Raw genomic sequence first — 25693 nt, forward strand, 5'->3', positions numbered from 1 at the left:
CCGGGGGCAGCCCTGCCTCGGAGGCCAGCGCGCACGTCGGGGTGCTCATGGCTCCGGACGCCAAAAGCCGGAGGGAGCGGGGCAGGAGGATGCTGGGCGCGCGAGCTTTCTGGCTTCGGCTCCCTCTGGCTCGGGCTCCTGCCCCCCAACCCCTCGGCGCTTTTTTCTGGGAACCAGACGCGGATTGGAAGGAGGAGCCGTGATGTCACTGGGGGACACTGGGGCCGTTAACCCTTTGGGGATCCCTCCAGCCACAGAAACGTGCTAGAGCAAAGATGTGTGTCCCTCGGACACACAACATCCTCACTGGGAATCTGGGAAAACGTTTTTAAAAAGACTAATTCTTGAAAGCTCTGGGATTTTATGGTGTGGGTCCTCACTTCAGTGACATCAAGGACAATTCCTGTTTGCCTAGGTAGGTTGTAAGTTACCGTGAAGGGAAAATTCATCCAAGACACTCCCCAGTCACCTAGTCCAGACGAAAATAGACTAACCCGGTAATGAACCTGTTTGTCCTCCTGCCTGTCACCCGAAGGCACAGAGTAGGTGGTGTGCCTAAACCTAAACATTACCTCCCGCCTCCAAAACAGTGTCTATACATTGTAATTGCAATACGCTTTTAAAGTGTGGGTTGCTGCTGGGTGTGCAACATGTATCGAATTGCTAATAGAGATGTAGAAATATATGTAGAGAGAAAGTCATCGTTTCCTAAAGAAGACCTTTGGGCTTCCTCTTCCCCTCTTACTACTAAAAGTTAACCGCCTCAGGCGGGCCAATACAATATCTACAGCATTACAAATCTTGGATGGCAAATTTTAGGCATAACAATGAATCCCGGGGAAATTACATTTTAATTGAATTGCTCACTACCTTTTGATTTTCAAATATGGCTCGAGTCATCGAGATTTTTTTTTTTAAAGGAGCAAATTTAATTAAAATAGATAATGAGTCAAATCTTTGGGTTCTTCCATTAAAAACTTAAATGAAGATAATTATCACCAGTTCCATCCTGAGAAACGACCCTTCCCCTCCAAAAAAAAAAAAAAAAAATTAAAAAAAAAAAAAAAAGCTTTTGTGTCTTAGTTTTAGGTCAAATCAAAGACATCAGACACTCAGTTGGATGACTTAATATGTTAAGCCAAAACCAGACTAGACTCACAATGGGCTGGTACCGAAGGTTTAAGATTGCAGTGAGATGAAATACACAACAGAAGAAAAGGAGTTTAGTTGAAGATGTAGTGATCATTGGGTTGTGGACAGTATCCCCAGTGTTCATGCTTCTGATCTCTGAGAAGCCTCAGAAAAGAGCCCCCTCACTCTACTATAACCCTGGTTATGCTGACTTTTCTACTTAACTGACCAGGAAACTACTTGGGTGGCTTGAGAATCTTTTAAGAAAAAACTAATCTGACTTGTGTGAGTTAGGAATCTAGGAAAAGTTAACTCAGAAACTGATCTCAATTTTTTAAAGGCCATTTATCAGGCTGGATTAAATATGCTTTCTAGCAGTTAAATAGGATATAAATGAAGTCAATTTTAGTCCAACTTGAATAAAAGTATAGGTAATTTTAAAATACCCCATCAAAGGATATGGTATTAGTATTTAGGGATATTTATTTTATTCTAAAAATTAAATCTAATTTTTTATTTATTTTGAAGGTTTTATTTATTGGGGTTTTTTGTTGTTATAAGGTCTCTCCTTCCCCACCCCATTCCAAAAAAGGCTACCATTTGATGCAGATTTATAAATATATGAAAAACCTAATATATGTACTTCTCTTTATCAGTTTTTTCTCTGGAGATGGATAGCATTTTCTTTCATAGGTCCTTTCTAAAATGACTTGGTTTTTCACAATTATTCTTCAAACAATATTGCTGTTACTGTACCGTATTGTCTAGGGTTCTGCTCTTTTCACTCCTCATTTCATGCAAGCCTTTCCATGTTTTTCTAAAATCAAACATCTCATCATTTCGTATAACGTAGTAGTATTCCCTCACAATCATATACCACAACCTATTCAGCCTTTCCCCAACTGATGGGCATCCCCTCAGTTTCCAGTTCCTTGCTACCATTGAGGGCTGTTATATTTTAGAAGCCATAGATTCTTTTCCTTTTTTCCTGATCACCTTGGGAAAAACCCAATAGTGATATTGCTGGGTCAAAGAGCATAGGCAATTGAATAATTCTTTGAGCATAATTTCAAACTGCTCTCTAAAATTGTTGGAGCAGTTCATAGTTCCACCAGTAGTGTGTTAGTATCCCAATTTTTCTATACCCTCTCCAATATTTGTCATTTTCCCTATCATTTTAGCCAATCTGATAAGTATGAGATATATCAGTTATTTTAATTTATATTTCTCCAATTAATAATAATTCTAATTTTTACATGATTATATGAAGTTTTGATTTCATCATTCAAAAAAATTTGCCTGTTCATATCCTTTCACGATTTATCCATGATGCCTATTCTTATAAATTTGAACAAGTTATCTACATTTTTGAGAAATGAGGCCTTTATCTTGAGAAATTCTATAAATTTTACCCCCGTTTTCTGCTTTCCTTCTAATCTTGGCTAAATTGGTTTTATTTAAATAAAAACTTTTTTAATTTGATGTGGTAAAATTATTCATTTTACCTCTTACAATGCTCCCTATCTCTAGTTATTCATAAATTCTTCTCCCATCCATAAGTCTGATAGATATGTTCCTTGTTCTAGTTTACCTACTATAGCTCCTTTTATATCTAGGTCATGACCTTATCTTCGTAAATGGAATACGATATTGATATATATACCCAATTTCTGCCATTTACCAGTAAGTTTTGAGGACATTTATTTTATAGATGTTTTCAGGTACATATTTTCCTCTATACCTCTTTGGTCTTCATGGAAGAGAAGTTTCAGACTTCTCTCCTTATAGCATTGTCTCTCAGCAGATATGAAGGATTCAAATTAAGTGTAGAACTGCACCAAGAGAGAAATTGGAATGATGATTGACTAATGCTGTAATGGGCTTCAAGCTCAAGTTGATGCACTGAGGTCCCAAACACGGTGAGGCTAAACAGTAATAGGACCATACTCTATTAATATATATTCTTGGAGAAAGAATGGCCCCTACCCACTCTTTGTGCAAGTCCTGTAGGAAATGATGATTTTGGTGGGTGAAGGCAGAGGGGCGGGAAGAGAGGCGGAGAGAGGCTGCTGGTGGGCTTCTTGTCATGGCTGCATACATTGCTATCACGATCCTCCTTCATCTCCAATCCCCCTTCACCTCTACTGAGAATAAAGATTGAAGATTTTCCCTTAACGTGAATTCCTGACTCCGGCTGATTTTAAAATACGCAGTCATCACATAATGGCATTTTTAATGCTTGCATAGCCAACCAAAGAGACTCTTAGTCTTCACAGAAAAGAAAAGGAACTAAGGTAGCTCACCTGGACCAGTTGCAGAAAGTCTCTGCATGCTCCCAAGTCTTTCTGCAAGTGACTTGCATTGCACGTCATCAGTACTCTGCATGAACAAGTTCTCTAGATTCCAGCATGTGGGGAGTTGTATCAGGGGTATTCTGCCCATAAGCTTGTTCCCATTACAAGGGAGCCAGCAGGCTTCTGTGGCTAACCCAGAAGAGTATCATGACAAAAAGGTAATACACCGGTATGCTACATTTGGCAAAAAACATAGAAGAGACCATTTGGGGATCTTAATGAAAACATCAATTTTGAGAAAAGCTTATTTCTAAATCTTAATATGTTTTAAAAATGGTAAAACATGTGAAACAATTTCTTCAAAGCTCTAAGTAACTGCATCCAGAATGATTTAATTGTGGCCTTGCAAAACATCATTCAACAAAAGATTGGTTCTTCATCAAATAAAACAATCATCTCAACAGCTGCTAACACTTCTACTGACAGTGGGCACCATGAACAGATGCCCATATTTGGGCAATTAAAAAAAAGTCCAGTTGCACATTTTGTGTCTCTTTAGAGATTATTAATTGATGCTATTTTTGACCAGCTAAATGTCTGTGGCAGTCTGGTCATTTGTGATGTGTTTTGGAGGCAGCTTGGTGGCACTGGGGACAGAGTATCAGACCTACATATCAGAGACATCTGAGCTAAAATTCTGCTTTAGACACTTACAGGCTCTGGGACTCTGGCAAGTCACTTGTCTGCTTCAATTTCCTTATATATAAAATGGAGATGCACTACAGTCAAAGTCACTCTTTGATTTTGACAGTTCTATCAACCAGCAATCTCTCTATTTACTGATAATTTCTAGCACCTACAATACTCATAAACATAAAGATGGTGTAGAGCAAACTTCAAGAAATGAAAGTGCCTTCTGCATCATCAAAGATTAAAATGTTCTAGATTTTAAAAATGAGGATAACAGCACTCATCCTCACCCTAGAACCTTTGAAGATAAAATGAGAATGGGATTAGGGTTAGGGTTGTGCAAACCTTTAAATGCTTACCTGAATGCTAGCTGTTTTGTGCTACACAGGGATTACTGTGAGATTTTAAATGAAATAGAGAAATGATGAAACACTTTAGATGTACTTCTTTGCCCATTGTTTGAATCTTGTGCTAGCAAATGCAGGCACTTCAAGTAATTAGAACAGAAAGTTTGACTTTGGGAGTGTTATTCAGAGGCATGAAGTAATGGAGAAAATTTCGCAAAAGCAGTTTTCTGTTAGAAGATGGAAGTCATTGTCAGTCAACATCTACTATGTGCTAAATTCTGGGGATACAAAGAAAGGCAAAAACAGTCCCTGCTTTTAAGGAGCTCATAGTCCAGTGGAGAAAACAATATGCAAACAACCATATTCAGATAAGATAAATATAAAGTACATGGCAGGTTATTTCTGCAAAGGAAGTAACAGAAAGACCAAGAAGTGCCACTTGTGGACTGTGAGATTTGAACCGAGTCTTGATGGAAGATAAAGTGAGAGGCAGTTGTGTGGAAGAGCATTCTAAATACTGGGGACAAGCAATGAAAGGTATTTTAGGAGATGGAGTATCATTTGTAACCGAATTGCAGAGTAGATCGAAGTCAAGTGTAAGAAGACTGAAATGAGAGGAAGATGTCAGGTTAAGAAGTTTAAAACCCAGAAGCATTTTTTATTTAAATACAAGATGGAGCATAAAGAATCATAATAGCTGCTATTTAAAAAAGCAACTACTCCATTATTTCACAAGCTCTCAAGGCAACTCTCCTTGATGATACTAAAATAAAAGCCAGAAGCTTTATCGAATGAACTAAATTCATGGCAATTTATCTTTATACTTGAAAAAATGATGTATTATGATGCTCTTCTCTAAGTGGTGGTAAAATTAAGGCTCTCTGAATTCCATATTGTAATTTACTATAATGACAGGAGGTTTAAATCTGTGTAACACTGATTGTGAAGGGAAGCAGTCCAGAATATTTTTTAATCTCTTTACAATTACAATAGGACTATGTACAACATACATAGGAAATGATGAATTAATATCCCTAGTTAAAAAAAAAAAAAACACACCCCTAGTATTAATGATGCTTTTGAGACAAAACATGATTTTGATATAAAAGCAGAGAATAACTTCATTTTTCCTAGTCTCAGAGATTACTGGCATTGACTGATGAGAGCAGGAGACTTGTAAAACTGTAACTACAATGAACCATCGCTGAGATATTAGATATTGGAAGAGATATGAAAATCACTGCCAGCTAATTTAAAGTGTTCCCACAGTAATTGGGAACTTAAGTGATGTTGCTTTGGTTAAAATATATAACAAAGTTAGTGCCATGAACACTAGTTGAGGTTGGTTTCATTAGCAAAGGAATCATTGATTTTTTTTTCAACTTTCTCAGGCTTTCCCAAATCTATTTAGTGCTTTGCAGCCTTATTTATTATTACATCATGTTAAAGAAGCTAACACAGGTAAAAACCAAAGAAGTACAATGTCCCACCAATGCCTCAACTCACTCATGATTTTGAACACTCAACAAGAATTGGCTTCCTCTGTTACAAAGGTGAATAATGCTGTGATTAGGGAATTTGAATTCCTACGGTCGTATTCTCTTGTGAAAGAAAAGGAAAAAAAAAAACCTTTATCTATTTGAGTTATTTTGGGTTAGCTTATTATCAGGTAAAAGATAAAGATTATGAAAACTGTATTTTCACATCTATCTGGTTAATTCTATAATCAAAACTTGTCATTTTTGCCCTCATTTTTAAGTTTATATTTTTAAATCATGGCTGTAAAATTTTTTAAAAAACTTTTAAGCTTTAATTTTCTTAATGTCCTTGATGATTATTTAATGTTCATCCTAAAAAATATACGAAATTCTGAGTATAAGCCCTAATGAAACTACCACACAGGCCTATTCTGTCACTTCTCTGCCGGACAATGTGATACCCAAATATTCCTGATCTGGTGACACTGAACAGCTCAGCTTTCTGGACTAACCCAGCTTCCATCTGACTCTCTGTACTGGCCATCACCCATCACGCTGCCTCAGGAGAAAACTTTCTCCATCCTCTTTCTCAGAGGGTCTCCAAGGTAAATTTAGCTTTCTCTCTGTTTCAAAGAAGGCCTCCCCTTCAGGCCCCTAACATGAACTTCCAGGGTCCACCTCAACATCCATCCCTCACTTTGGCAAGATTCCACCTACTAAGATACTTCATGGTTCATATATTCCCCAACAAGGAAGTTACTATTCACTGGAGCCCCTCACAAGTTTAAAATACATTCCATCCATCCAATTTAAATATAAGCATGTTACATATGCAGCTATACTGACATACAATTCCTTTGAACAGTATGTTACATATAGCTACATGACAAATTCCAACACCACATTTACAGTTATACTGATAATGTACAATTCCTTCCAATAGTATATTTTATACATGTAGTTATATCTACACAGTTCCCTCCAATAATATACTACACATATAATTATACTGGCAACATATAATCCCATCCAACAATGCATTATAGGTAGCTATACTGACACACAATCCCCTCCAATAATGTATTTCCTATTCAGTTATACTGGCATACAGTTCACTCCAACGGTACATCAATACAAAATATACAATTACAGTATGCCAAGATACAATCCTTTCCAATAGTAAAGACGGGTCCATTTCTCTAGTTTTTTCTCTCTCTTCAGGATGAATCTCGTTCCTTGAATATAATGATTTATAATGATCCTTTGTGTACTCAGCTCCCTTCCCATGTAAAAAGAAAACCAAGTAGAAAGCCTGTGGTTTGCCAAATGAGTTCCCAGACAACTGTGAATAAAGGGCTTTGTGACTGGTAGACGTGGGGGATGTTCTGCAAATCCAAGCAGATGGGCAAGAGGGAAACAAATGTTTTTGAGGGCAGAAACATAGGGTATGATGGAAAGAGCACTGTTGAGTGCAGTCTCAGATTCCATTCTAGCTAAGATTATTTCCTGACTTTTGAGCTCATTATTTCCCTTCCAGGGATACTAGTTTCCATAAAATGAAGCTGTAAAGTGGACTCCAGCCCATTATGATTACTTTTGGGAGACTTAAAGATTTCCACAGATAAAAGCAAATAGGTTGCTAATGCTGCAGACCTAAAGCTCAAAGACTGATACAAAAATATAAGAACAAGAGCCATTCCCTAAAATAAGTGGCCAGGTGTAAAAACAGGTCATTCAAGAGAAAAAAGGCAAATTATCAACAAACCATATGAAAAAATGCTCCAAATGACTAATAATAGAAATTAAAACTAATACAAATGACAAAAATGGAAAAATGACAATTAGAGAGAAGTGGGAAGGCAGGCATACTGATGTACCATTGTTGAAATTATAATTTAATCCCATTATGAAAAGCAATTTGGAACTATAAACAGTAATTCATTAAATTGTAAAATCTTCTGACTCTGTCATATTACTATTAGGCATATACCCCTGAATAGATAAAACAGAGGGAATAGGAAGATGTGTTAAAAAATGCTTATAGCAGAATTTTCTGTTGTATCAAAGAATGGTAATAAATAAATGAAAGGTAGTGCCAATAAATTATGATTTATGAAAATGAAATATGATCTTGCTGTAAGAAATGCTAAAAGGAATTCAGAGAAACCTGAAGAATGATTTGTACAATGATAAGTCATTGTTAAGAAAAACACCTTCAAAAAAAACTTAAGAACTCTAATCAAAGCAACTGTTTCCACAACACTTACATACCAGCATGTTATCAGTCTCCTGACAAAGGTGACAGTCACAAGGTGTGGAAGGAGAGATCTGATTTTGGAAATGGTCATCGTGTAGATGTGTTCTGCTTGATGATACTTATCTATTACAGTTTATCCTTTTTTTTTTTTTTTTTTTTTTAACTTGGAAGGTGTTTATGCATGGCATGGGGAAATAAAGGAATTGTGATGGTGATATTTAAAAAAAGTACCAGTGAAACATTTTAATGTGTATTAAGAGTCCATGAGTTCAGAAGGAAGCACAGAGAAACAGAATGGTTGACAAAAATTGATAAATTGGCTTTATTATATACTTAAAAAAAAAAAAACCCAAGGGTTTTGTATGCAATCCTTTTTTTGGTTCTGTATATTTAGAAATGCTCAATTTTTCATGTTTAAGTTTAGAATAAAAATATATTTAAAACAGAAGTAAATCCTATACAACTCTGTCTCTATTGAAAAAGTGAGTTGTAGTTGTGCCAATTTCAACTGAAATCACTGCAACTTTCAGGGAATTACATGTCCTGAGTTTGAATCTCATTACACTTTTATTAGATGTTGACAACATTCACATTTCTGAAATACTTTATGTAGTAAGTTGTACAAACATTATTCTCCCCATTGTACAGATGAAGAATCGGTCACCCAAAAAGTAAGGCACAGAGCTGGGGACCAGCACCCAGCTTATGACCTCCTGATAGCTCCCTCAACTGTCTGAGACTAAAGAAGGATGACTGTGCCTTTCAGTAAATTTAACGATCACTCTCTTCCACTAACAAATGTCTCATGCTGTGCTGATCATCTGTGAAGTGGAAAGTTCCTGAAGGGACTTTAATCTTAAGGCAACTGAAGTCTTTTTCTGTTGCTAAGGCCCCCTATTGTACTGCCTTCCCTCTCCCTTCTGGCTTAGATTAGGACTATTACCATTACAGCTTCAGTTCCTCCATATCCTCTCCTCTCCCCAAGGAGTCATATCTTTGTATAAACAATAAGCCCCTCCCTGTCCTCAGCCTAGACTCCGGGGTTCCAAAGTCCTGAGCTAGGCAGAAAGACAGATGGACAAGAGATTGATGGTGGAGGAGGGCAGAGATCAGCTAGGATGCTTAATGTTTCCATATGGCTTTCAAGACTTCCTAGGCAACTGAAAGCAAAGGTTTCTGGCTAATAAATGACAAAGGGCAACAGAAACATAAGTTCAGTGGAGGGAGGGCCCAACTTGAGGGATGGATGCTAGGGACCATGCCAGACTCAAACAGATGGCTCATCTCTCACCAGTACGGAGAAGCACTCCCCAGCTTCACAGAGTTGGCTATGGATAGCACGGTACAGTGCCAACTGAGCTGGGTCAGCAGGAGTCTCAGATCTCACCAAGGGGAGAAACTCTTCCATCATAACCTACAGGTACCACAGAGAAAAGGCTTTTAGAGACAAGAAGGGTTTTAAATACTCTAGCCTACATCATGGGGACTGTGACCATGTATACACATACATAAACCTCTTACATCCTGACTGTTTACACCAGAAAAGCACCTTCTCACCCCCTGACCCAGATAAAAACAAAAAAACACATTTAGTGGCTATACTACAAAAATGCATCCACCAGATGTGAATGTGCTTCTACCACATAGAGGACTCTATGAACATTGGTTTGAAGAACCCCTAAGACTGCGCCAGATTCTGATAACAAGTCTTCCTTGGAATCTTAGGGAGGGCAGAAAAAAAAAAAAAAAAAAAAAAAAAAGAAGACACATGTAAAGGATCTAGTTCTACATCCCTAAACTATTTCTTTCTCCAGAGGAGAAAATTTCCTCCCTGGATACACACTCTCCTTGTCTGACCTCTCAGACACAGAACTATTAAGTCCACAGAGAGAAGGGTTCATAAAAAAGGAGACCAAGTAAGCAGATGGCTGGCTCAACAGGAACTCTTGCCACCATTTGAGGACAGGTCAGGTATACACCTTTTGTAAGTGGATCTGCTGTTTCAACATCGTCACATGAAGCTTGAGAGCTGTCATGGTCTGTAGCTCTTGGACACTGGAGTAGACAAGACGGTTAGTGGGCCCGCTCAACCCCTTTCCTCCTAAACATGGAGGTGAGTCCCAAGTAAAATTCTCTACAGTCCTGGATCCCAAGTAGTATTCCTCTGGTATATCTGTGGGGAAGAGAAGAGGAATGGGAAAGAGAAGAGGGAATCAGAGCCTTCTGCTATTTGCAGCTAACTGTTGGGATGGGTAGCTCACGCCACTATTATAGCAAGTAGGCCCACTAAATATCTCCCCCCACCAAAGCACCAGAGCAGAATGATAGCTGTCACTCACATTTCTATTGTATAATACTTTAAGGAAGCCTTAAAAGGGGCTATATTCTTATAGTGTAATTGATCTAGGTCTTACTCTAAGACTTAAGATTTTTTTTGATGATACCAAAGTAGCCATGATCAATTTTAACTGTGGCTCTGCAGCCAAGGGGGCAACCTATGGTGAAGGCAGAAGCCCTGCCACTTTAGTAAGTCTATGCACTGCACCACCTAGGCAGCTAGATGGCACAATGGGTAGAATACTAGATCTGAAATCGGGAAAATCCAAGTTCAAATCCAGCTTCAGACACTTACTACCTATGTGATCTTGGATAAAGTACAACCTCTGTCTGCCTTCTGCCTCAGTTTTCTCAACTGTAAATTAAGAATCATAACAGCATTTTCCTAACAGGATTGTTCTTAGGTTTGAATGAGATATAAAGTAGTTGGCACATTGTAGGCTTTAAATAAATGCTTCTTCCCTTCCCCCGGCTATCTTCTACCGCAAAGGGCGCTAAGGAGTCCATTTCCTGCTGCCTGGTCTATTGCCACATACCAATGTCAGAGTTAGAAGTCCCTTCAGTGGAATAGCAAAGTTAATGGAGAAGACAAAGGGCTAGCAGACGGAGCAGTGCAACATTCCGAGTTATTTGGCACTTACAGACTCGAAAGGAGGGGCCCAGACACTGTCCGCAGGCTAGATGAAGAGCCTAGGCCCCAACTTAGCTGAGAAGCCAGCACCCACCAGGCCTTGGTTGTTAAGAAGCACAAGCACATACCTTTTGATCCAGCAGAGTCTCTACTGGGCCTGTATCCTAAAAAGATCATAAAAAAGGGAAAAGACCCACATGTGCAGAAAAGTTTGTGGCAGCCCTTTTTGTAGTGACAAGGAATTGGAAACTGAATAGATGCCCAAAGGCTGGGGAATGGCTGAATAAGTTATAGTATATGAATGTTATGGAATATTATTGTTCTGTAAGAAATGACCAGCAGGATGATTTCAGAGAGGCCTGGAGAGACTTACATGAACTGATGCTAAGTGAAGTGAGTAGAGTCAAGAGAACACTATACAACTATTTCAAAGTCTGATTCTTTTTGTACAGCAAAATAACTGTATGGACATGTATACATATATTGTATTTAACTTATACTTTAATATATTTAACATGTATTGGTCAATCTGACATCTGGGGGAGGGGGTGGGGGGAAGGAAGGGAAAAGTTAGAACAAAAGGTTTGCAATTGTCAATGCTGTAAAATTACCCATGCATATAACTTGTAAATAAAAAACTATTAAAAGAGAGAGAGAGAGAGAGAGAGGGAACATTGTATACAACAATAACAAGATTATGTTATGATCAACTATGAGGGATGGGGCTCTTTTCAACCAAGAGGTAATTCAGGCCAATTTCAGTAGACTTGGGATGGAGAGAGCCATCTGCATCCAGAGGGGGGACTACAGAGATTGAATATGGATCACAACATGGTATTTTCACTGTTGTTTTTTGCTTGCTTTTTTTTTTCTTTCTCATTTTTGATTTCCTTTTTTGCTCTAATGATAAATGTGGAAATATGTTTGAAGAATTGTTTAGCTTATATTGAATTGCTTGCTGTCTGGGAGGGAGGGAGGAAGGTTTGGACTGCAGTTCTGTAGGAGTGGGTGTTGAGGATTGTCTTTGCATATATTTTGAAAAATAAAAAGCTATTAATAAATGAATTAATGAAGAAGGAGGAAGAAAAAGAGGAGAAGAGAGCAGTAGCAGCAGCAGCATACTAAGCTTGGCCCCAAAGAAATATGACAGTATATGTATCCCTTCCTTATTGCAAACATGGACGACTAAGGGTGTGGAACTCTAGATATAATTGATCTATTGATTGCTTTTGCCAACCCTTTTCCCCCTAATTTTTATTATTTGCTATAGAGATGGTTTCTAGGACCTAAGGATATGAAATCACTAAAAAAGAAAAATACAAATACTATGACAAGGAACACCATCTCTGAGCAGCATATTAAAAAGCAGTCTCTAAGGGAATGAGAATCTCTAGGTGAACTTGCTCCCCTTTCCTGGAATTATAGAACCTAGCTGGTGCTCCCTACTCCTACTGCTCCCCCTATCCACCTAGGGCAGTAGATCAAGGCCAAGAGACCTAGCAGTACTGTCCATTCCTTCCTTCCCAGCACTCATACTCTGGCCTTAGATTAAAGACCAAGGCTCAGAAGGTAGGACCTCAGTCTAGCCTACTCCTGGTAGCCTATTAGGGAGCCTCACCTTCCCGAAGCTCTTGTAGCTTAAGCAAATGCCGTTTTACAGCAGCTTGCAGTCCTTCTAGGGTGACCAGTCGGCGATATTCTTGTTCCCAGCTCAGAGAGGCTGTAGGAGGATGAAAGATATGGCTTCAGAAGTTATCTCCACCCAGCCCCCAGGACCTCTCAACATGGACTCAGGCTCGCCCTATCACCTTCAGCCAACTGAAATCCAGGCAGTTCTATGAGCCTCCTTTCTCACCTGCAGATAGCTCTCCATCTCCTTCCAGTGTCTCTTCCAGATGCTGGGTCAGTATGTGGCAGGCCTGGTCCAGGCGACTCACCTCCTCCTGGACCTTAGCAAGACTCAGTGATGGGCTAGGCAAGTCAAACTCAGAGCAAGTCAGGGAAAGCTTTCTTGAGGCTTCTTCCTCCCTTTGACCTCACCCCCAGGAGTCTACCCCTATTCCTTACAGACCCCAGTAGGAGGTGCTCCAGGGAGAGAGTCTCTGGCAGATGGCTAATCTGCCCCATCTCCCCAAGGTGGTAATGAACAATCCACTGGCAAACAGGATCTACTAAGAGGCCCAGTGAGTCTTATTATATGAAGGATGGATCCATTAGGAGACAGCTGGGGTCTTCCATCAGCCCAAGGGAGTGATCTTAGTAACTATGGCTTTTAGCCAAAACTCCCATTAGCCAAAGAGCTCTTCCTCTTGGCTTCTACACTCCCTGCCTCAAGCTAAAGAGCCCGAGAGTCAGAGGCATTCCCTGCCCCACCACCCCCACAGCCGTTGCACCTGGCAAGGATACCGTCCCCTTCATTCTCTCCAGGAAACGGGCCTTGGCAGCAGCTACATCAGGATCAGGATTGGACTGCAAGTGCTGGACCTGGGCCCACAGGCTAGAATACACACAAATACACAACAAAATGTACACAGGTACAGTCATGGACAGCTGGCATGATAGCTAGGTGGCCCAGGGAATAGAGCGCCAGGCCTGCAGTCAAAAAGCATTTTCCCCACGTTCAAATCCAGTCTCAGATCCTTACTAGCTGTGTGATGTTACTTAACCAGGCACTTAACCCTGTTTGCCTCAGTTTCCTCATCTGTAAAATTAGCTGGAGAAGGATATGGCAAACCAATTCAGCATCTTTGCCAAGAAAAACCCAAAAATGGAGTCACAGAGAATTAGACACAACTGAACAATACTGGCATAAACACTGCTGAAACTCGGGTTATTTCAACCAGCCTTTCCTATTTCTGTTGCATATGATAGATGTATATTAGGGCATGGGCAAACATTTAACAAGTAGCTTTTCAAAAAATGCACAATATATCTTTAAATTAAAATGTCGTTATTAGCCTTAATTAATCTCTATTACCTTAAGTCTAGACAAGAAAACAAACCATGAATGAAAATTTAGCAAGTAGCTCCACTAAACTAGAACCAGCAGGTTCAAGGACACGTTTGAATAATAAGAAAGGGGTTAGGTTAGTCTCTCTATGCATAATACTTTGTACCACCTCTGATCCCCGTGACAGGCCTTAGAGCAGAGAGCACTCTGATTAAGTGAAAATGACTCCTTAGAACAAAGAGCTATTGAGCAAGGACAAGGCCTTGAATGGAGTAGTTTTTCTGGGGGAAAATCATCTATTAGTGGACACAGAAAGTCCACTGACCAAGATTGTTATCTTCTCCCTCAGTAGGCTAAGTTGAGAAGAGAAAGAAGCAAGTAGAGGTCATGACATCTGTGCTAAGATAGAAGGCTGAACAATCCATTCTGGAAATTGTCATTAAAATCTGAATTTCAAAATAAATTAATTTTTTAAAAAAATTGACTCTCAGCAGTACAATGGGCTACCCAAAACAGTGGGGTTAAACTCAAATAAAAATGGATCCCTCCTGCCCGCTATCAACTTCATAAACCATGAAAATTAGCATTATCTATGTTGTACTATATTTATTTTGTTAAACATTTCCCAAATTAGGTTTTAATCTAGGCACTAGGGAGTTTGGGGGGACAGTCTGAAAGAAATAACGCCCCCCTTTCTATTATATTGGTTTAGGCAGTAGTCTGGGAAATTGGAATCCTGGGTCAGAAGAGCCAAGTCTGCCAACAATTCATAGTGTGACCTTAATCAGTCATTCCCCTTTTCCGAAGCTGCTTCCTTTTCAAAGGATAAGGTAATTGAAAAGGTCACTGAATATTAAGAGGGTATAGGAATGGGTATTTTCTGAAGCAAAGGCACTGGAACTTGGCCTGAGGCGGCTGAGTCTTGCTACTACCCACCTGGCAGTGGATATCCTTAAAGGGCCTCAAGTTTTTCTGCCTAATGAGCAAACCTCACCTGGAATTCCTGGAAGCAATTTTCTTATAGGACAGAGGCAGCTGCAGTTGTGTCCTGCAAAATGCAATCACTAATCAGGGCTTGCTTCCATACTCAGGAACTGACCTGGGGAAAGTAGCCCCATCTCCATCCCCCACCCCCCAAAATCCCTGTCATCAGCAGAGCTCTAAAGAGCCCAGAGGAGGAAGAGGCCCAGTGACCAGACAGCTCTGGGCTATCAGGCTCCCAATGGCAAGAAATGAATCAAGGGCCAAGAAGGGTGGAGCTGGGCAGAAGAGGTGTCTTGGTGGAGGAAGCCAGCACTGTATTACCTGGCAGCTGCGTTGGACTCTGGAAAAGCTCAGTGTGGACCTGGCCCTACGGTAGTAAGGCTTCAACCTCACTGGAGCCATGGTATCAGGCTTCATAGTAAGCAGGGAGCTTCTGGATGTCATGGCTGAATCCGAGTGGCCTGAAGATAAACGGCTCACAGCCTGGCACCTCGGAAGCTAGCTAAATCTCTGCTCTAGATTACAGGGGTGAGGGGAAGATACCCCAAAAGGATCACCTTGGATTGCCAGGCAGGCAGCCTAGAGCACTTAGAAGATACTCTGAGAGTACAGGACCACCGGGAAGCGCGGTCCTCCAAAATCCTTGTTAACCTTTACATGTTGTCCAAAATTTGTTTCGACTTTTCCTCCAGAGTTGGGCCCCAGAAAAGGTCTAAGTTGAGTGGGACTAAGTCTATAAAAGCCCAACCATTTTTGTCACAACTTCAATCATGCACTGCAGAGCTCAGGAAACCTACCCTTTGTCCTTTAGCAGGAAGGCCTCAGGCGCCAGGCCTGGTTGGATCTTTGCTTGTTCTGGTCTGGGATTGGGCCCAGTAGCACCTGCTTCTTTTAAGACTGAAACTGGGGTAGGAGTTGGGAGCTCTGGGACCTGGCCCTGGGGAGGCAGGGGGCAGGGCTGAGCTGGCCCCTCCATGGGCACTGAGTCATGTGGCTGATTGGCAAGTGTGAGGGCCCTGCCCCTGTTAGAGGAGGTTCTGGCAGGTTTTTTCACCCTGCTCTTGGCCCTCTGAGAGGCAGCTGGAGGCTTGGTTGGAACAGAGGCCTTTGGATTCGAAGTCCTGGGTCTGGCCCCAGCGTCTGCCTGGGCAGTGACAAGAGGAGTGGTGGCTCTGCCACCGGAGGCGTTCTCCTTTGCCTGGACCTGGGAGATGCCTTTCCGGACCCGAAGGGCTTTCTCCAGGGCTTGGGTCAGCAGCTCCAATTCCTTGAGGTCTTTGGGAGTGGGCTCACATTCTGAGAAAGCTAGAAATCAGGGAGAAATCCAAGACCACCCCCACTCAGCCCTTCCCTCAGTCTGAGGCTTGGATTGCTAGAAAAAAGCTCCGTGCTTCCCACCCACTTGGCTGCTTTCCGGACCGGCCCCCTCCCCGGACCGGCCCCCTCCCCGGACCGGCGCCCCGGCGAGGGGCTGCAGGGGCCACGGTCCCTCGGTTCAGAGCGCGGGGGAGAGGCCAAGGCTCACCAGATTTAGTCTCTGTGCTCGGGGCTGGCTCGGGGCCTGGGGGAGAGGGCCCTTCCCTGGAGGAGACAAAAGCGGCAACACCTCACTTTGGTTACAGAGCGCCTTCTCCACAACGGCCCAGTGAGGTGGGCGGCTGCGGGAAGAATCATTCTCACCGCTCCGACAGGCAAGCAAACACAACTCTGAGAATATGCCCTTCACCTAGCCTAGCGCAGTCTAGATCCGGGTCTTGTTCCTATAAATTGGAGATTCCCCACCTCCAAGAAGATTCTCGCCCCCTTCTCTTCCTGCAAACGGATCTTTAGGCTAGGGGAAGCTCAGCAGGGAAGTGAAGGTGCACTTGAGTTCAAATGCTGCCGCTATTTATCGGTGCCTCATCTCCAAGGGACCCTGAGCCCTACGCCGGTAGCGGCCCCCTCCTGGAGGGCTTTGCGGATGGTGAGCGCGGCGCCCCAGAAGGTAGGCAGGGCCCGAAGGACCACTCCTCCCCGCCCCCCGGATACCAGGGCTGAAGCAACACTCGGCAGCGGGCGAGGGACTGCTCCAGCTCTTTCTCCTTCTCCTGACAAGCCGTCAGGGCCGCTCGGATCTCCGTGACCAGCCTGCAAACACCCCCGCGCAGCGTCAGCCGTCGGCCCCCCCCCCCCGCCCTACCCCCACATTCCTCCCTCTCTCCGTCTTGCCCTCCCCTCCTCCCCGGCCTCCCACTTTCTCCTCCCCACCCCCTTTCCTTTCTCCCATTTCCCCTCCGCCCTCCCCGTTGGTCTCCCGCCCTTCTGTTCCCTTCCCCCTTTCTGTCACACATTCTCCCCTTCCCCCTCCCTCCTCCCCTCCCCCCGCCTGCGCGCGCACACTGCGCCCGGGAAGGTTCTCAGAATGCGGTGCCCGCGGCCCGTCCGGGTCCTCGAACCCCGACTGCGTGCACGCTATGTGCCCGATCAGGGCACCCTTACCTGTGGGAGCAGGCGGCAGGCAGCATGGCGGGCGTGCGGGGGCTGGGACAGGGGTCGGGGGGCGGTAGCTTGTAACACAGGCACACACCTGCAGCCCCAGCTCGGCGGGAAAACTGCCGCGGCCCGTTCGGAGCCCCGCCCCCGCCTCCTAGCCCCGCCTCCGCCGGGTCCTGCTGCTCGGGTCCTGCTGCTCGGCTCCCGCTGCTCAGCTCCTGCTCGCTGGCGTCCCCCCACCCGAACCGAAGGGAAAGAGAGAAACGGCGCAAGCTAGCGAGCGGGATCATACTCTAGGCACTGAGAGATGGCGGAGCTCTCGGGAGCCAGGGGCGCGCCCACGAGCCGCCACAGTCAGCTCCGTCTTTACCCTCCTGCCAGGACTTGACTCAGACAGCCTGTCCCCGAGAGGTGGGGGTGGGTCCCGGCACAAAAATGAGAGCGGGGTAGACGTGACCCTATACGTGACTGAACAGCTCTGTGACCCCGGGGAATTTGCTTAACGGCTCTACTAACCTGTGAAGTTGGGAGAATGACCCCCTGCGCACTTTAGGATTGGCGCGAAGAAATGTTACTCATGTAATAATCACTATGATGGAAGGAGGCCCAGGGAGGCGCACACACCAGCATCTCCACTAACTCCAATAACTGCGATACATTAACCCGACAAAGGGCGCGGGCCCTGGCGTGGAACCCCGCACCGACTCTCCGTGGGGGGGGTTAGCTTCATTGGCTAGAAGGCCGCTAGTTTTCTGTTGGAATCTTTACAAAGTGTTAAGCCATTGGGGCCGATAGAGACAATAGTTATCTGGCTTGACGTGGTTCGGTGTGATTGATTTGATCTTAGAAGGAGACATTTTGGGTCAGAACTTGAAACAAGGAACAAAGTACAACTGATGGAAACGATGCTTGTGTTCACACCTTTAGAGAGCTCATAAGTATCTAAGTACTCAATGGAGTTCACACGTTTGGGAGAGTTCAGGGATTAGAAAGAGATATCTGAATTCATGCCTCCCCTAGGGCCAGAGAGCATGCTGGGAGATAACCCAGAATCCCTCTCTCTCCAGAAGGAGGAGTTAACCTTTGGGAGATCATATATATAGAGGAAGCGCTTAGAGCTGGGGAGAGTTTCTTGGGAATGTTGACTGGGGTCGGAGAGGAGCACTCTGGGAGGAATCCCACAAGCCCTCTCTTCGAGGTAAGAGATTCATCGCATCTTGAACCTTGGTGCCAGCTGGAGGCTGAAGAAAGCAGAGGCAGAAGCCAAGGACAAAGCTGTAAGAGTCTCTTGCCTGGAAGAGAGGGCTTGTGGGCTTCCTCCCAGAGTGCTCCTCTCCGACCCCAGTCAACGTTCCTAAGAAACTCTCCCCAGCTCTAAGCGCTTCCTTTATATACATGATCTCCCAAAGGTTTCCCACTCTTTCCTCTGTTAAAAAGATCATTTGAACAAGAAGAGAACACAAGCTACTTACTAGGGACTTAAGGGAGGCCTTCACAAAAGGGGTGGCGCCTAAGCTGGGATTCCAAAAGAAGAAGTCCACACGGGGCACGGAGGATGATAGGCCAGCTAGGTGGCACTGTGGGTAGAGTACGGGCCCGGAGTCAGGAGGACCAGGCATCAGATTCAGACCTCAGGGATTTACTACCCGGGCGAATCATTTAACCTTGTTTACTTCAGTTTCCTTATTTGTAAAATAAGTGAACAAAAATGGGCACCACTACAGAATCTTTTATCCAGAAAACCCCAAACGGGGTCATGGAGAACTGGACACCCCTGAATAATAATCAAAACTGTTTCTGACTACTAGACAATTTAAATTTATCTAATTATAAATAAATTAAAAATTGGTTACTAACCATATGCAAAAATGCGAAGGTTCAGTCAATATTTGAACCCAGAATGATACAAAATAGAGGAAAGGATGGATTTCAGAAATGTATCCGGTAACCTTGAAGCAAAAAAAAAAAAAAAAATTGGTTGCAATAGTTGCTATTAAAAATAGCAAAACCAGTTGAGCAGAGGAGCAGCAGGAAAGCGGAGAATTGTCTCCTGGTTTGTCTGAGTCTTGCCCAGTGAGATTTTAGTCAGGTGTGGATCACCTCAGCTTAGAGACAGGAAGCATCTGTCCCATAAAAAAGCTGCAGTTGATCAAGGAATTTTAATGAATAACTATCAAGATAGAGAGGGGACAAAGAAGTTTACAATTCTAGAGTTGTGTTACCCCAAGCACATCAGTTTTCCTCACTCAGGTAGGCCCTTGAAAGGTACTAAATACACTGGTGAGAGGGAGAATGTGTATAGAGTGATATGTGCATTTTTACCTACTTATTATTTCTACATTTGCTTGCGTACGGGTATTAGCTTGAAACTAGGCGGGGATAATTTATGCCATAACATCAACATTGTAAAAATGAATAATTTTGTAATTCTTCAGAATTGTGACATGCAGTGATCGATAATGATTATAAAGGACTACCAATAAAGAAGACCATTCACCTCCTGATAAGTCTAATATGTTCAATGAGACACTTTTTGGTCATGGCCAATATAGAAATTAGTTTTGTGTGATTATGCATATTCCTCCCAATGGAATGAAAAATAAATGAATGATAATTGAAAAAATTAAATTTAATTAATACTTTTTTTTTTGAATGAAAAGAAACTAAATGGGGAATACAGAGAAGACTGTTTATATTTCAACAGGAAGGGCAAATCTGAATATTTTCTAAGGAATGGACCCTCATTGGCCAGTCCCCATTACATATAAAACATTTGGTAGAATGATTAAATAGCTATTTCATTTTCACCCTGATTTCACATTATCCAAACAACTCTATCAAAGTCCATGTCTTCTGGAAAACAGGACCACAACTCTTCCATTCAGAATAATTTTTTAAAATAGGAAGTCTGAAGCTTCAACCCTACCCTGCATATCAGAACTTCTCCAGTCTACCAAATGATCCCCAAAAATTATTGCCCGTCCATTTCCACAAATTCTCCCAGACTGCCTTCTATGTTTTTAAAAATAGCAAAGAGGCTTTTTGAACTGTACATATTCACAAATCACAGAAATAACAATTAATTGCAAATTGAGCATATCTGATACAACTCTGATTATGAACATATAAATATAAGAAGAGATGTTGGTCTTCTCATCCCTGGCTGACCAATCTCATCCTGATCACTGACAGTATCTAGCACTAGGAAGCTTTTCTCATTTTGGTTCCACTTTTGCACCCTAAGTAATCTCTTCCCCAACACTGGTCTTCTGTCTATAGAGAAAAACTCAGATTTTAGCAGCCTAGAAGGTCTGATTCCCAAAGTCTTTCCCACATGGTGTCATGAGACTAGGGAGTTTCAGTCCAACTTCAAAAAAGCTCTCTTCCTTGCACCTGAAAGGGCCATTAAAAGAAAATTGGTAATCTCAATCCTTATGTGTCCATACATAAATCGTGCCACTCACCAGCTTCTCACAATTTCCTTTCTCTCTTTGGTAATTTCTGGAGGCTCTTTAGCTCCCAAAATGATGTAACAAAAAGTGTCTGCTGCTGAGTCCAGGGAACCCAAAGCACTTGTCCCCTTTCTCTCCACTAAAAGGTCCCTTTCAGTTCTGGACTCATACATATGTGGATCTGGTTCAGTCCTGGAAGAGCTTGATCTTTAAAAATGAGGGATTAGGCTTTTTAAAAAACTCTGGCTCTCTACATGCCTCAATTTAGAGCTCCATGGAAAATTACTTAAAGGTTAGGTTTAGCTCAAGTCTACAGTCTCTTTAAAAAGAGGCAAGGAGAAATTAAAAGGTCCTCAATGTACAATGTAAATTAGGTATAGAGTAGCTATTTGTTTTCTTTACACAAAAGAAATCTTTAAAAACTCAAGAATTATGTTAGCTAAGATTTAAACAAGCAACAGAAATCACGTTTAACTATTGCTATACTTTCTCAAGAAGCTGATACTTGAAATATTGAAATATTTTGTGGAATTACTGAATTGACTTTTTTACTTTAATTGTCAAACAAATACCCATATATTTTGGCAATCCAAACCATAGATTGGATTCATCCTTTTGACAACAGTTATCTTTTTTCAAGACCTGGAGTAAGTAAAGCTTCCATAACTAAGGATGAGGATTTATGAATTCTCAATCCCTCAGACTCACATGGTTGCCTCTAAGAATAGGCATACTATCTCAGAAGAACTGTTTGATCACCTATCTTCAGTAAATTGATTTTGGGGCAATAATATTTTTTTTAAAAGATTATTACTGGTGAGGATATTGGAAGAAATAACAAACCAGAAAAGACATCCAGGGGCTCTGGTTTCTAGAAGTTATTTTCTCTCCTTCATGGGATAATCATGAAGTTCTCATTAAGGATAGTGTATCTTTAATCTTTGTATAGTATTGAAAATAACCTTTCTTGTGTGTCTACACTGCCCTTGATTCCTGATGCAGATAGTGCCTGAAGTCATGACTATTCTGCGGACACTGCCAGAATATGATAATAAAGTCCAAGTCATATGGTCTCCAAAGTTTAGAAATTTCTCCTTATAAATTGAGGGAGAGTTTGGTTGAAATGGGTTCTGCCACTAAGTTTCTAAACATTTAATTTCAAACTAGTTTGTTTGTTTTAAATATGCCCCACAAAGTATGACCCAAGATTCTTCAACTAATTGAAATATACTTCCTTTGCAACATCATTCCATCTCATCCAATGGCTCTCAAAAATTTAAAATTGATCAAGGACTTTTTGAATCTAATCCAAAGGTTTTAACTGCTGTTTTCTGTGGAAATGTCTAGTCCTTGTTTTTACCTAGTTCATTGATTATCTTTTTCTTCTTTTTTAATTAATTTGCTTATTTTTCCCAAGCAATTCTTAATGGAAAAAAAAAATGAAACCCTTAATATATAGCTATAAAGTCTCACAAAATGAATTCCAATATTGGTTGTGTTTAAAAACATGAACTTTCATTTTAAAATCATCATCTCCCTGGTAGTAAGTGGTGGCATTTCATCTTTTGGATTGATGATTTATCATTGATTAATTACAGTTCTAAGGTCTTTCAAAGTTTTTCTCTATAATGTTACTGTATAAATTATTCTCCTAGCTTTGGTCACTTCACTCAATTCAGGGAGGTCTTCCCAGTTTCCTCTGAAACTGTCCATTTCATCATTTTTATTCCATTATTCCTTGTATTTATATTACCACAACTTACCATTCCCCAATAGGGAGAAACCTAATTTTTGACTACCACAAGAAAAGATGCTATAATTTTTTTTTTGTACATGTAGATCCCTTTACTCTTTCTATAGGGATATTGACATACTCAGGATATATCAGGATCAAAGTGCATGTCCATTTGTAACTTTGGGGCAATAATTCCAAATTCCTTGGTAGATATACTTCAAATATTTTATAGCTTCCCATATACTTCATGTCTTTGATTGAATGATTAATTTACAGTAGATATATTTTCACCCTATAAAGTTATCTAGAAGTAGCATCTCATTAGTTACTTCAATTGATGTGAAGGAGATTCATTGATTGCTTCAAATGACTCAAGCCCTTAATCAAGGAAATATTTTTAATGGATAGATAAAACATAAGCAAGTTTATAGGCAGCAGGGAAGAAGCCCAAATATATGAAGAGGTTAACCAAGCATTACATGTAATGAAAATATACTAGAAACTTTCTCAATAAATATAGGAGTAATATAAGGATACCCACTCTCCCTTCTATAATTTTATATAGTCCCCAAAAGGCTAGCCATAGCAATAAGACAATCTTCTGATATGCTTTGCAAAAAACAAAAAGAAAAAAAAAAACAAAAAAAAAAAAAAAAAAAAAAAAAAAAAAAAAGAAACTAACAATGTAGAAACAGATAAAGAAGAGATAAAATTATGTTGATTTTTTCATAAAATCCTAGTAAATTATCAAAGAAACTAATTGAGACAAGTAAGAGATGAAGTAAAGTTACAGGCTACAAAATAAATCCACAAAAATCACTAGCATTTCTGTTTAGTGAAAACATTAAAGATTGGGAGAGAGAGAAGGAAAGAAAGGGAAAAGGAAGGAAGGAAGGAAGGAAGGAAAGAAGGAAGGAAGGGGGAAAGAGAAAGAAAGAGAAAGTGAGGGAGGAAGGAAGAAAGAAAGGAAGGGAAGGAGGGAAGGAAGAGAAGGAAAGAAGAAAGGAAAACATAGGAGGCGGTTGGAATTAAAGGCACACGAAAAGGACTTAACTTTGGTACCTCTGCCTCACACACTGAAACAAAGGAGGATCGAAGTGGTGAAGATGTAGATGGGTTTTGAGAAGAAAAAGGAGTCATACAGGTGGCCTCTTTTGTCCCTGATTTCTTCGATAAAGTAGAAACAACATGATGCACTGGAAAGAGAAATAGATTTGGATTCAAAGGACCTAAATTTTGACTCCTAGCTCAGCTGCTAACAGTCAGTGTCAAACCATTTAATCTCGCTAGTCCTCAATTTTTTCACCTATAAAAAAGATCTCCAATGTCCCTTCCGTTTCTAAAGCTATAATCTTCTGATATGCTTTGCAAAAAAAAAAAAAAAAAAAAAAAAGGAGCTTGATTAATATTAGGAGAGAGAGGTGGAGGTTTTGAGTAGCTACTTCAGGGATGATGATAAGTCAACCAGCATAAAACAGTTACTATGCAGCAGTGCACATCTACATGAGATTAGATAATAAGCATTTGTGATGGATCTAATCTTTACAGTTATATAGTAGGAGTTAAAAAGGCCAGAAGATGGAAGGTAATGGAGGGTTAGGGACTAGCAGAGGACAAAGGGCAAGAGAGTCAAGAGGGTAGGACAAGTCCTAGTTGACCTTTTCAGGTTCAAGGGAGGGAAGGCAGTGAGACCAGAACAGGGATAATGCACTAAGAAAATGGAAGGGTAGAGGGTAAGAGTAAAACAGTGAACAAAAGACAAACAACCTGATTGGTAAAAGTAATCTAGAAGATGGAAAAACAAGATCACAGAAAAGAATTTCAGATTTCCAGATTATGGGCTGGCACAAAAACTTCTGTTTCTCATTTCTCAACAACTTTGTGAAGTAGGATTGGATTAGGTGACCTTTGAGGTCCCTTGTAGTTTTAAATCTATGATGTTCTGCCTAGCAAGTATCGGGATCCCTAACTCCAAATCTCCTACATCCAGAATTCTTGCTCCCTGTTACCACCACTGCTGCTTCCTGTGTGTAGTAATAATGCCAGTTCAGTTAAACAAATGGACCTACTATGTATAAGGTTCTACTAAGTGCCAGAGATATAAAGACAAAAGTAAACTGCAACTGGCTTCAAGGAGCTTATATTCAACTGACATAGTTCTGGATTTTCTTGATCCTGCTTTCTCTTGGTTCTTCTCCTACCTGTTTTATCTTTCGAAAGAAAGAATGTGTCCTTTGCAGGTACATCTTCTATGTCAATCCCCTTAATTGTAGCTTATGAAGCTCTGTCCTGGGACCTCCTTTCTTTCTCTTTCTGCACTTTCTCACTTGGTTACCTCATGAATTTCCATGGGCTTAATTATCCTTTATAAGCAGATGACACCCATATTTATCTATATTTCTCCAAACCTCTAGTCTCTCTACTGAGCAGCAGTGGACTGTTTTCAGCTTTTTCTTGAAAATTTTTAAGTGGATCTTCTGTAGTAATCTCAAACTCAAGATGAGTTCTTTCCTTCCAAACCTATCCCTTTTCTATTTCTTTCAAGGATTTTACCTTCCTTTCAGTTAGTTACTTAGATTCACAATCTTGATATTATCCTCAATTCCTCAACCACCCTCATATCTAATCAGTTGCTAAATTTTATTATTTTTACCTTGATGATATTTGTCAACAAATATTTATTAAGCACCTACTATGTAACAGAAAGCATAAGACATTGATAAGGTAGAGAATATTTATAGGAGAGCAACCAGGATGGTAAAAGATTTTGAGTCTAAATCATATCTAGTGTTCTGATACTTAAAGGGCTGACATGTAGACTTGACTAGATTTGACTATTAGATTTGTTCATTTCAAGGGGCAAAAGCAGTAATTGAGACATAATGTCAGAAAACAATTTTTTAAACAATTAGCACTAACCCTTGTTAAGTATGTT

The 25693-nt window shown here is 41.1% G+C and overlaps 1 protein-coding gene across 3 annotated transcripts; it reads right to left on the bottom strand.

The window, feature by feature from the left end:
• Nucleotides 1-8496: 8496 nt before the first annotated feature.
• Nucleotides 8497-17904, bottom strand: TEDC2 (tubulin epsilon and delta complex 2). 3 transcript variants are annotated; one of them, XM_031962367.1, is made up of 11 exons: nucleotides 17578-17904; nucleotides 17128-17226; nucleotides 16625-16680; nucleotides 15897-16395; nucleotides 15110-15163; nucleotides 13572-13662; nucleotides 13021-13150; nucleotides 12784-12885; nucleotides 11294-11329; nucleotides 10177-10370; nucleotides 8497-9611 (listed from the first exon to the last, which is right to left on the bottom strand). In XM_031962367.1, exons 1-11 carry the CDS (start codon nucleotides 17859-17861, stop codon nucleotides 9465-9467), a joined length of 1692 nt encoding a protein of 563 aa, XP_031818227.1. In that variant the 5' UTR covers nucleotides 17862-17904; the 3' UTR covers nucleotides 8497-9464. The 3 variants fall into 3 exon arrangements, with proteins under 3 accessions (XP_031818227.1, XP_031818221.1, XP_031818235.1); XM_031962361.1 differs by having other exon boundaries at nucleotides 15897-16404; nucleotides 17578-17903; XM_031962375.1 differs by lacking the exon at nucleotides 11294-11329 and having other exon boundaries at nucleotides 15897-16404.
• Nucleotides 17905-25693: the final 7789 nt, after the last annotated feature.

Source organism: Sarcophilus harrisii, chromosome 1 (genome assembly GCF_902635505.1).
Source record: "Sarcophilus harrisii chromosome 1, mSarHar1.11, whole genome shotgun sequence".
NCBI classification, from domain to species: domain Eukaryota; kingdom Metazoa; phylum Chordata; class Mammalia; order Dasyuromorphia; family Dasyuridae; genus Sarcophilus; species Sarcophilus harrisii.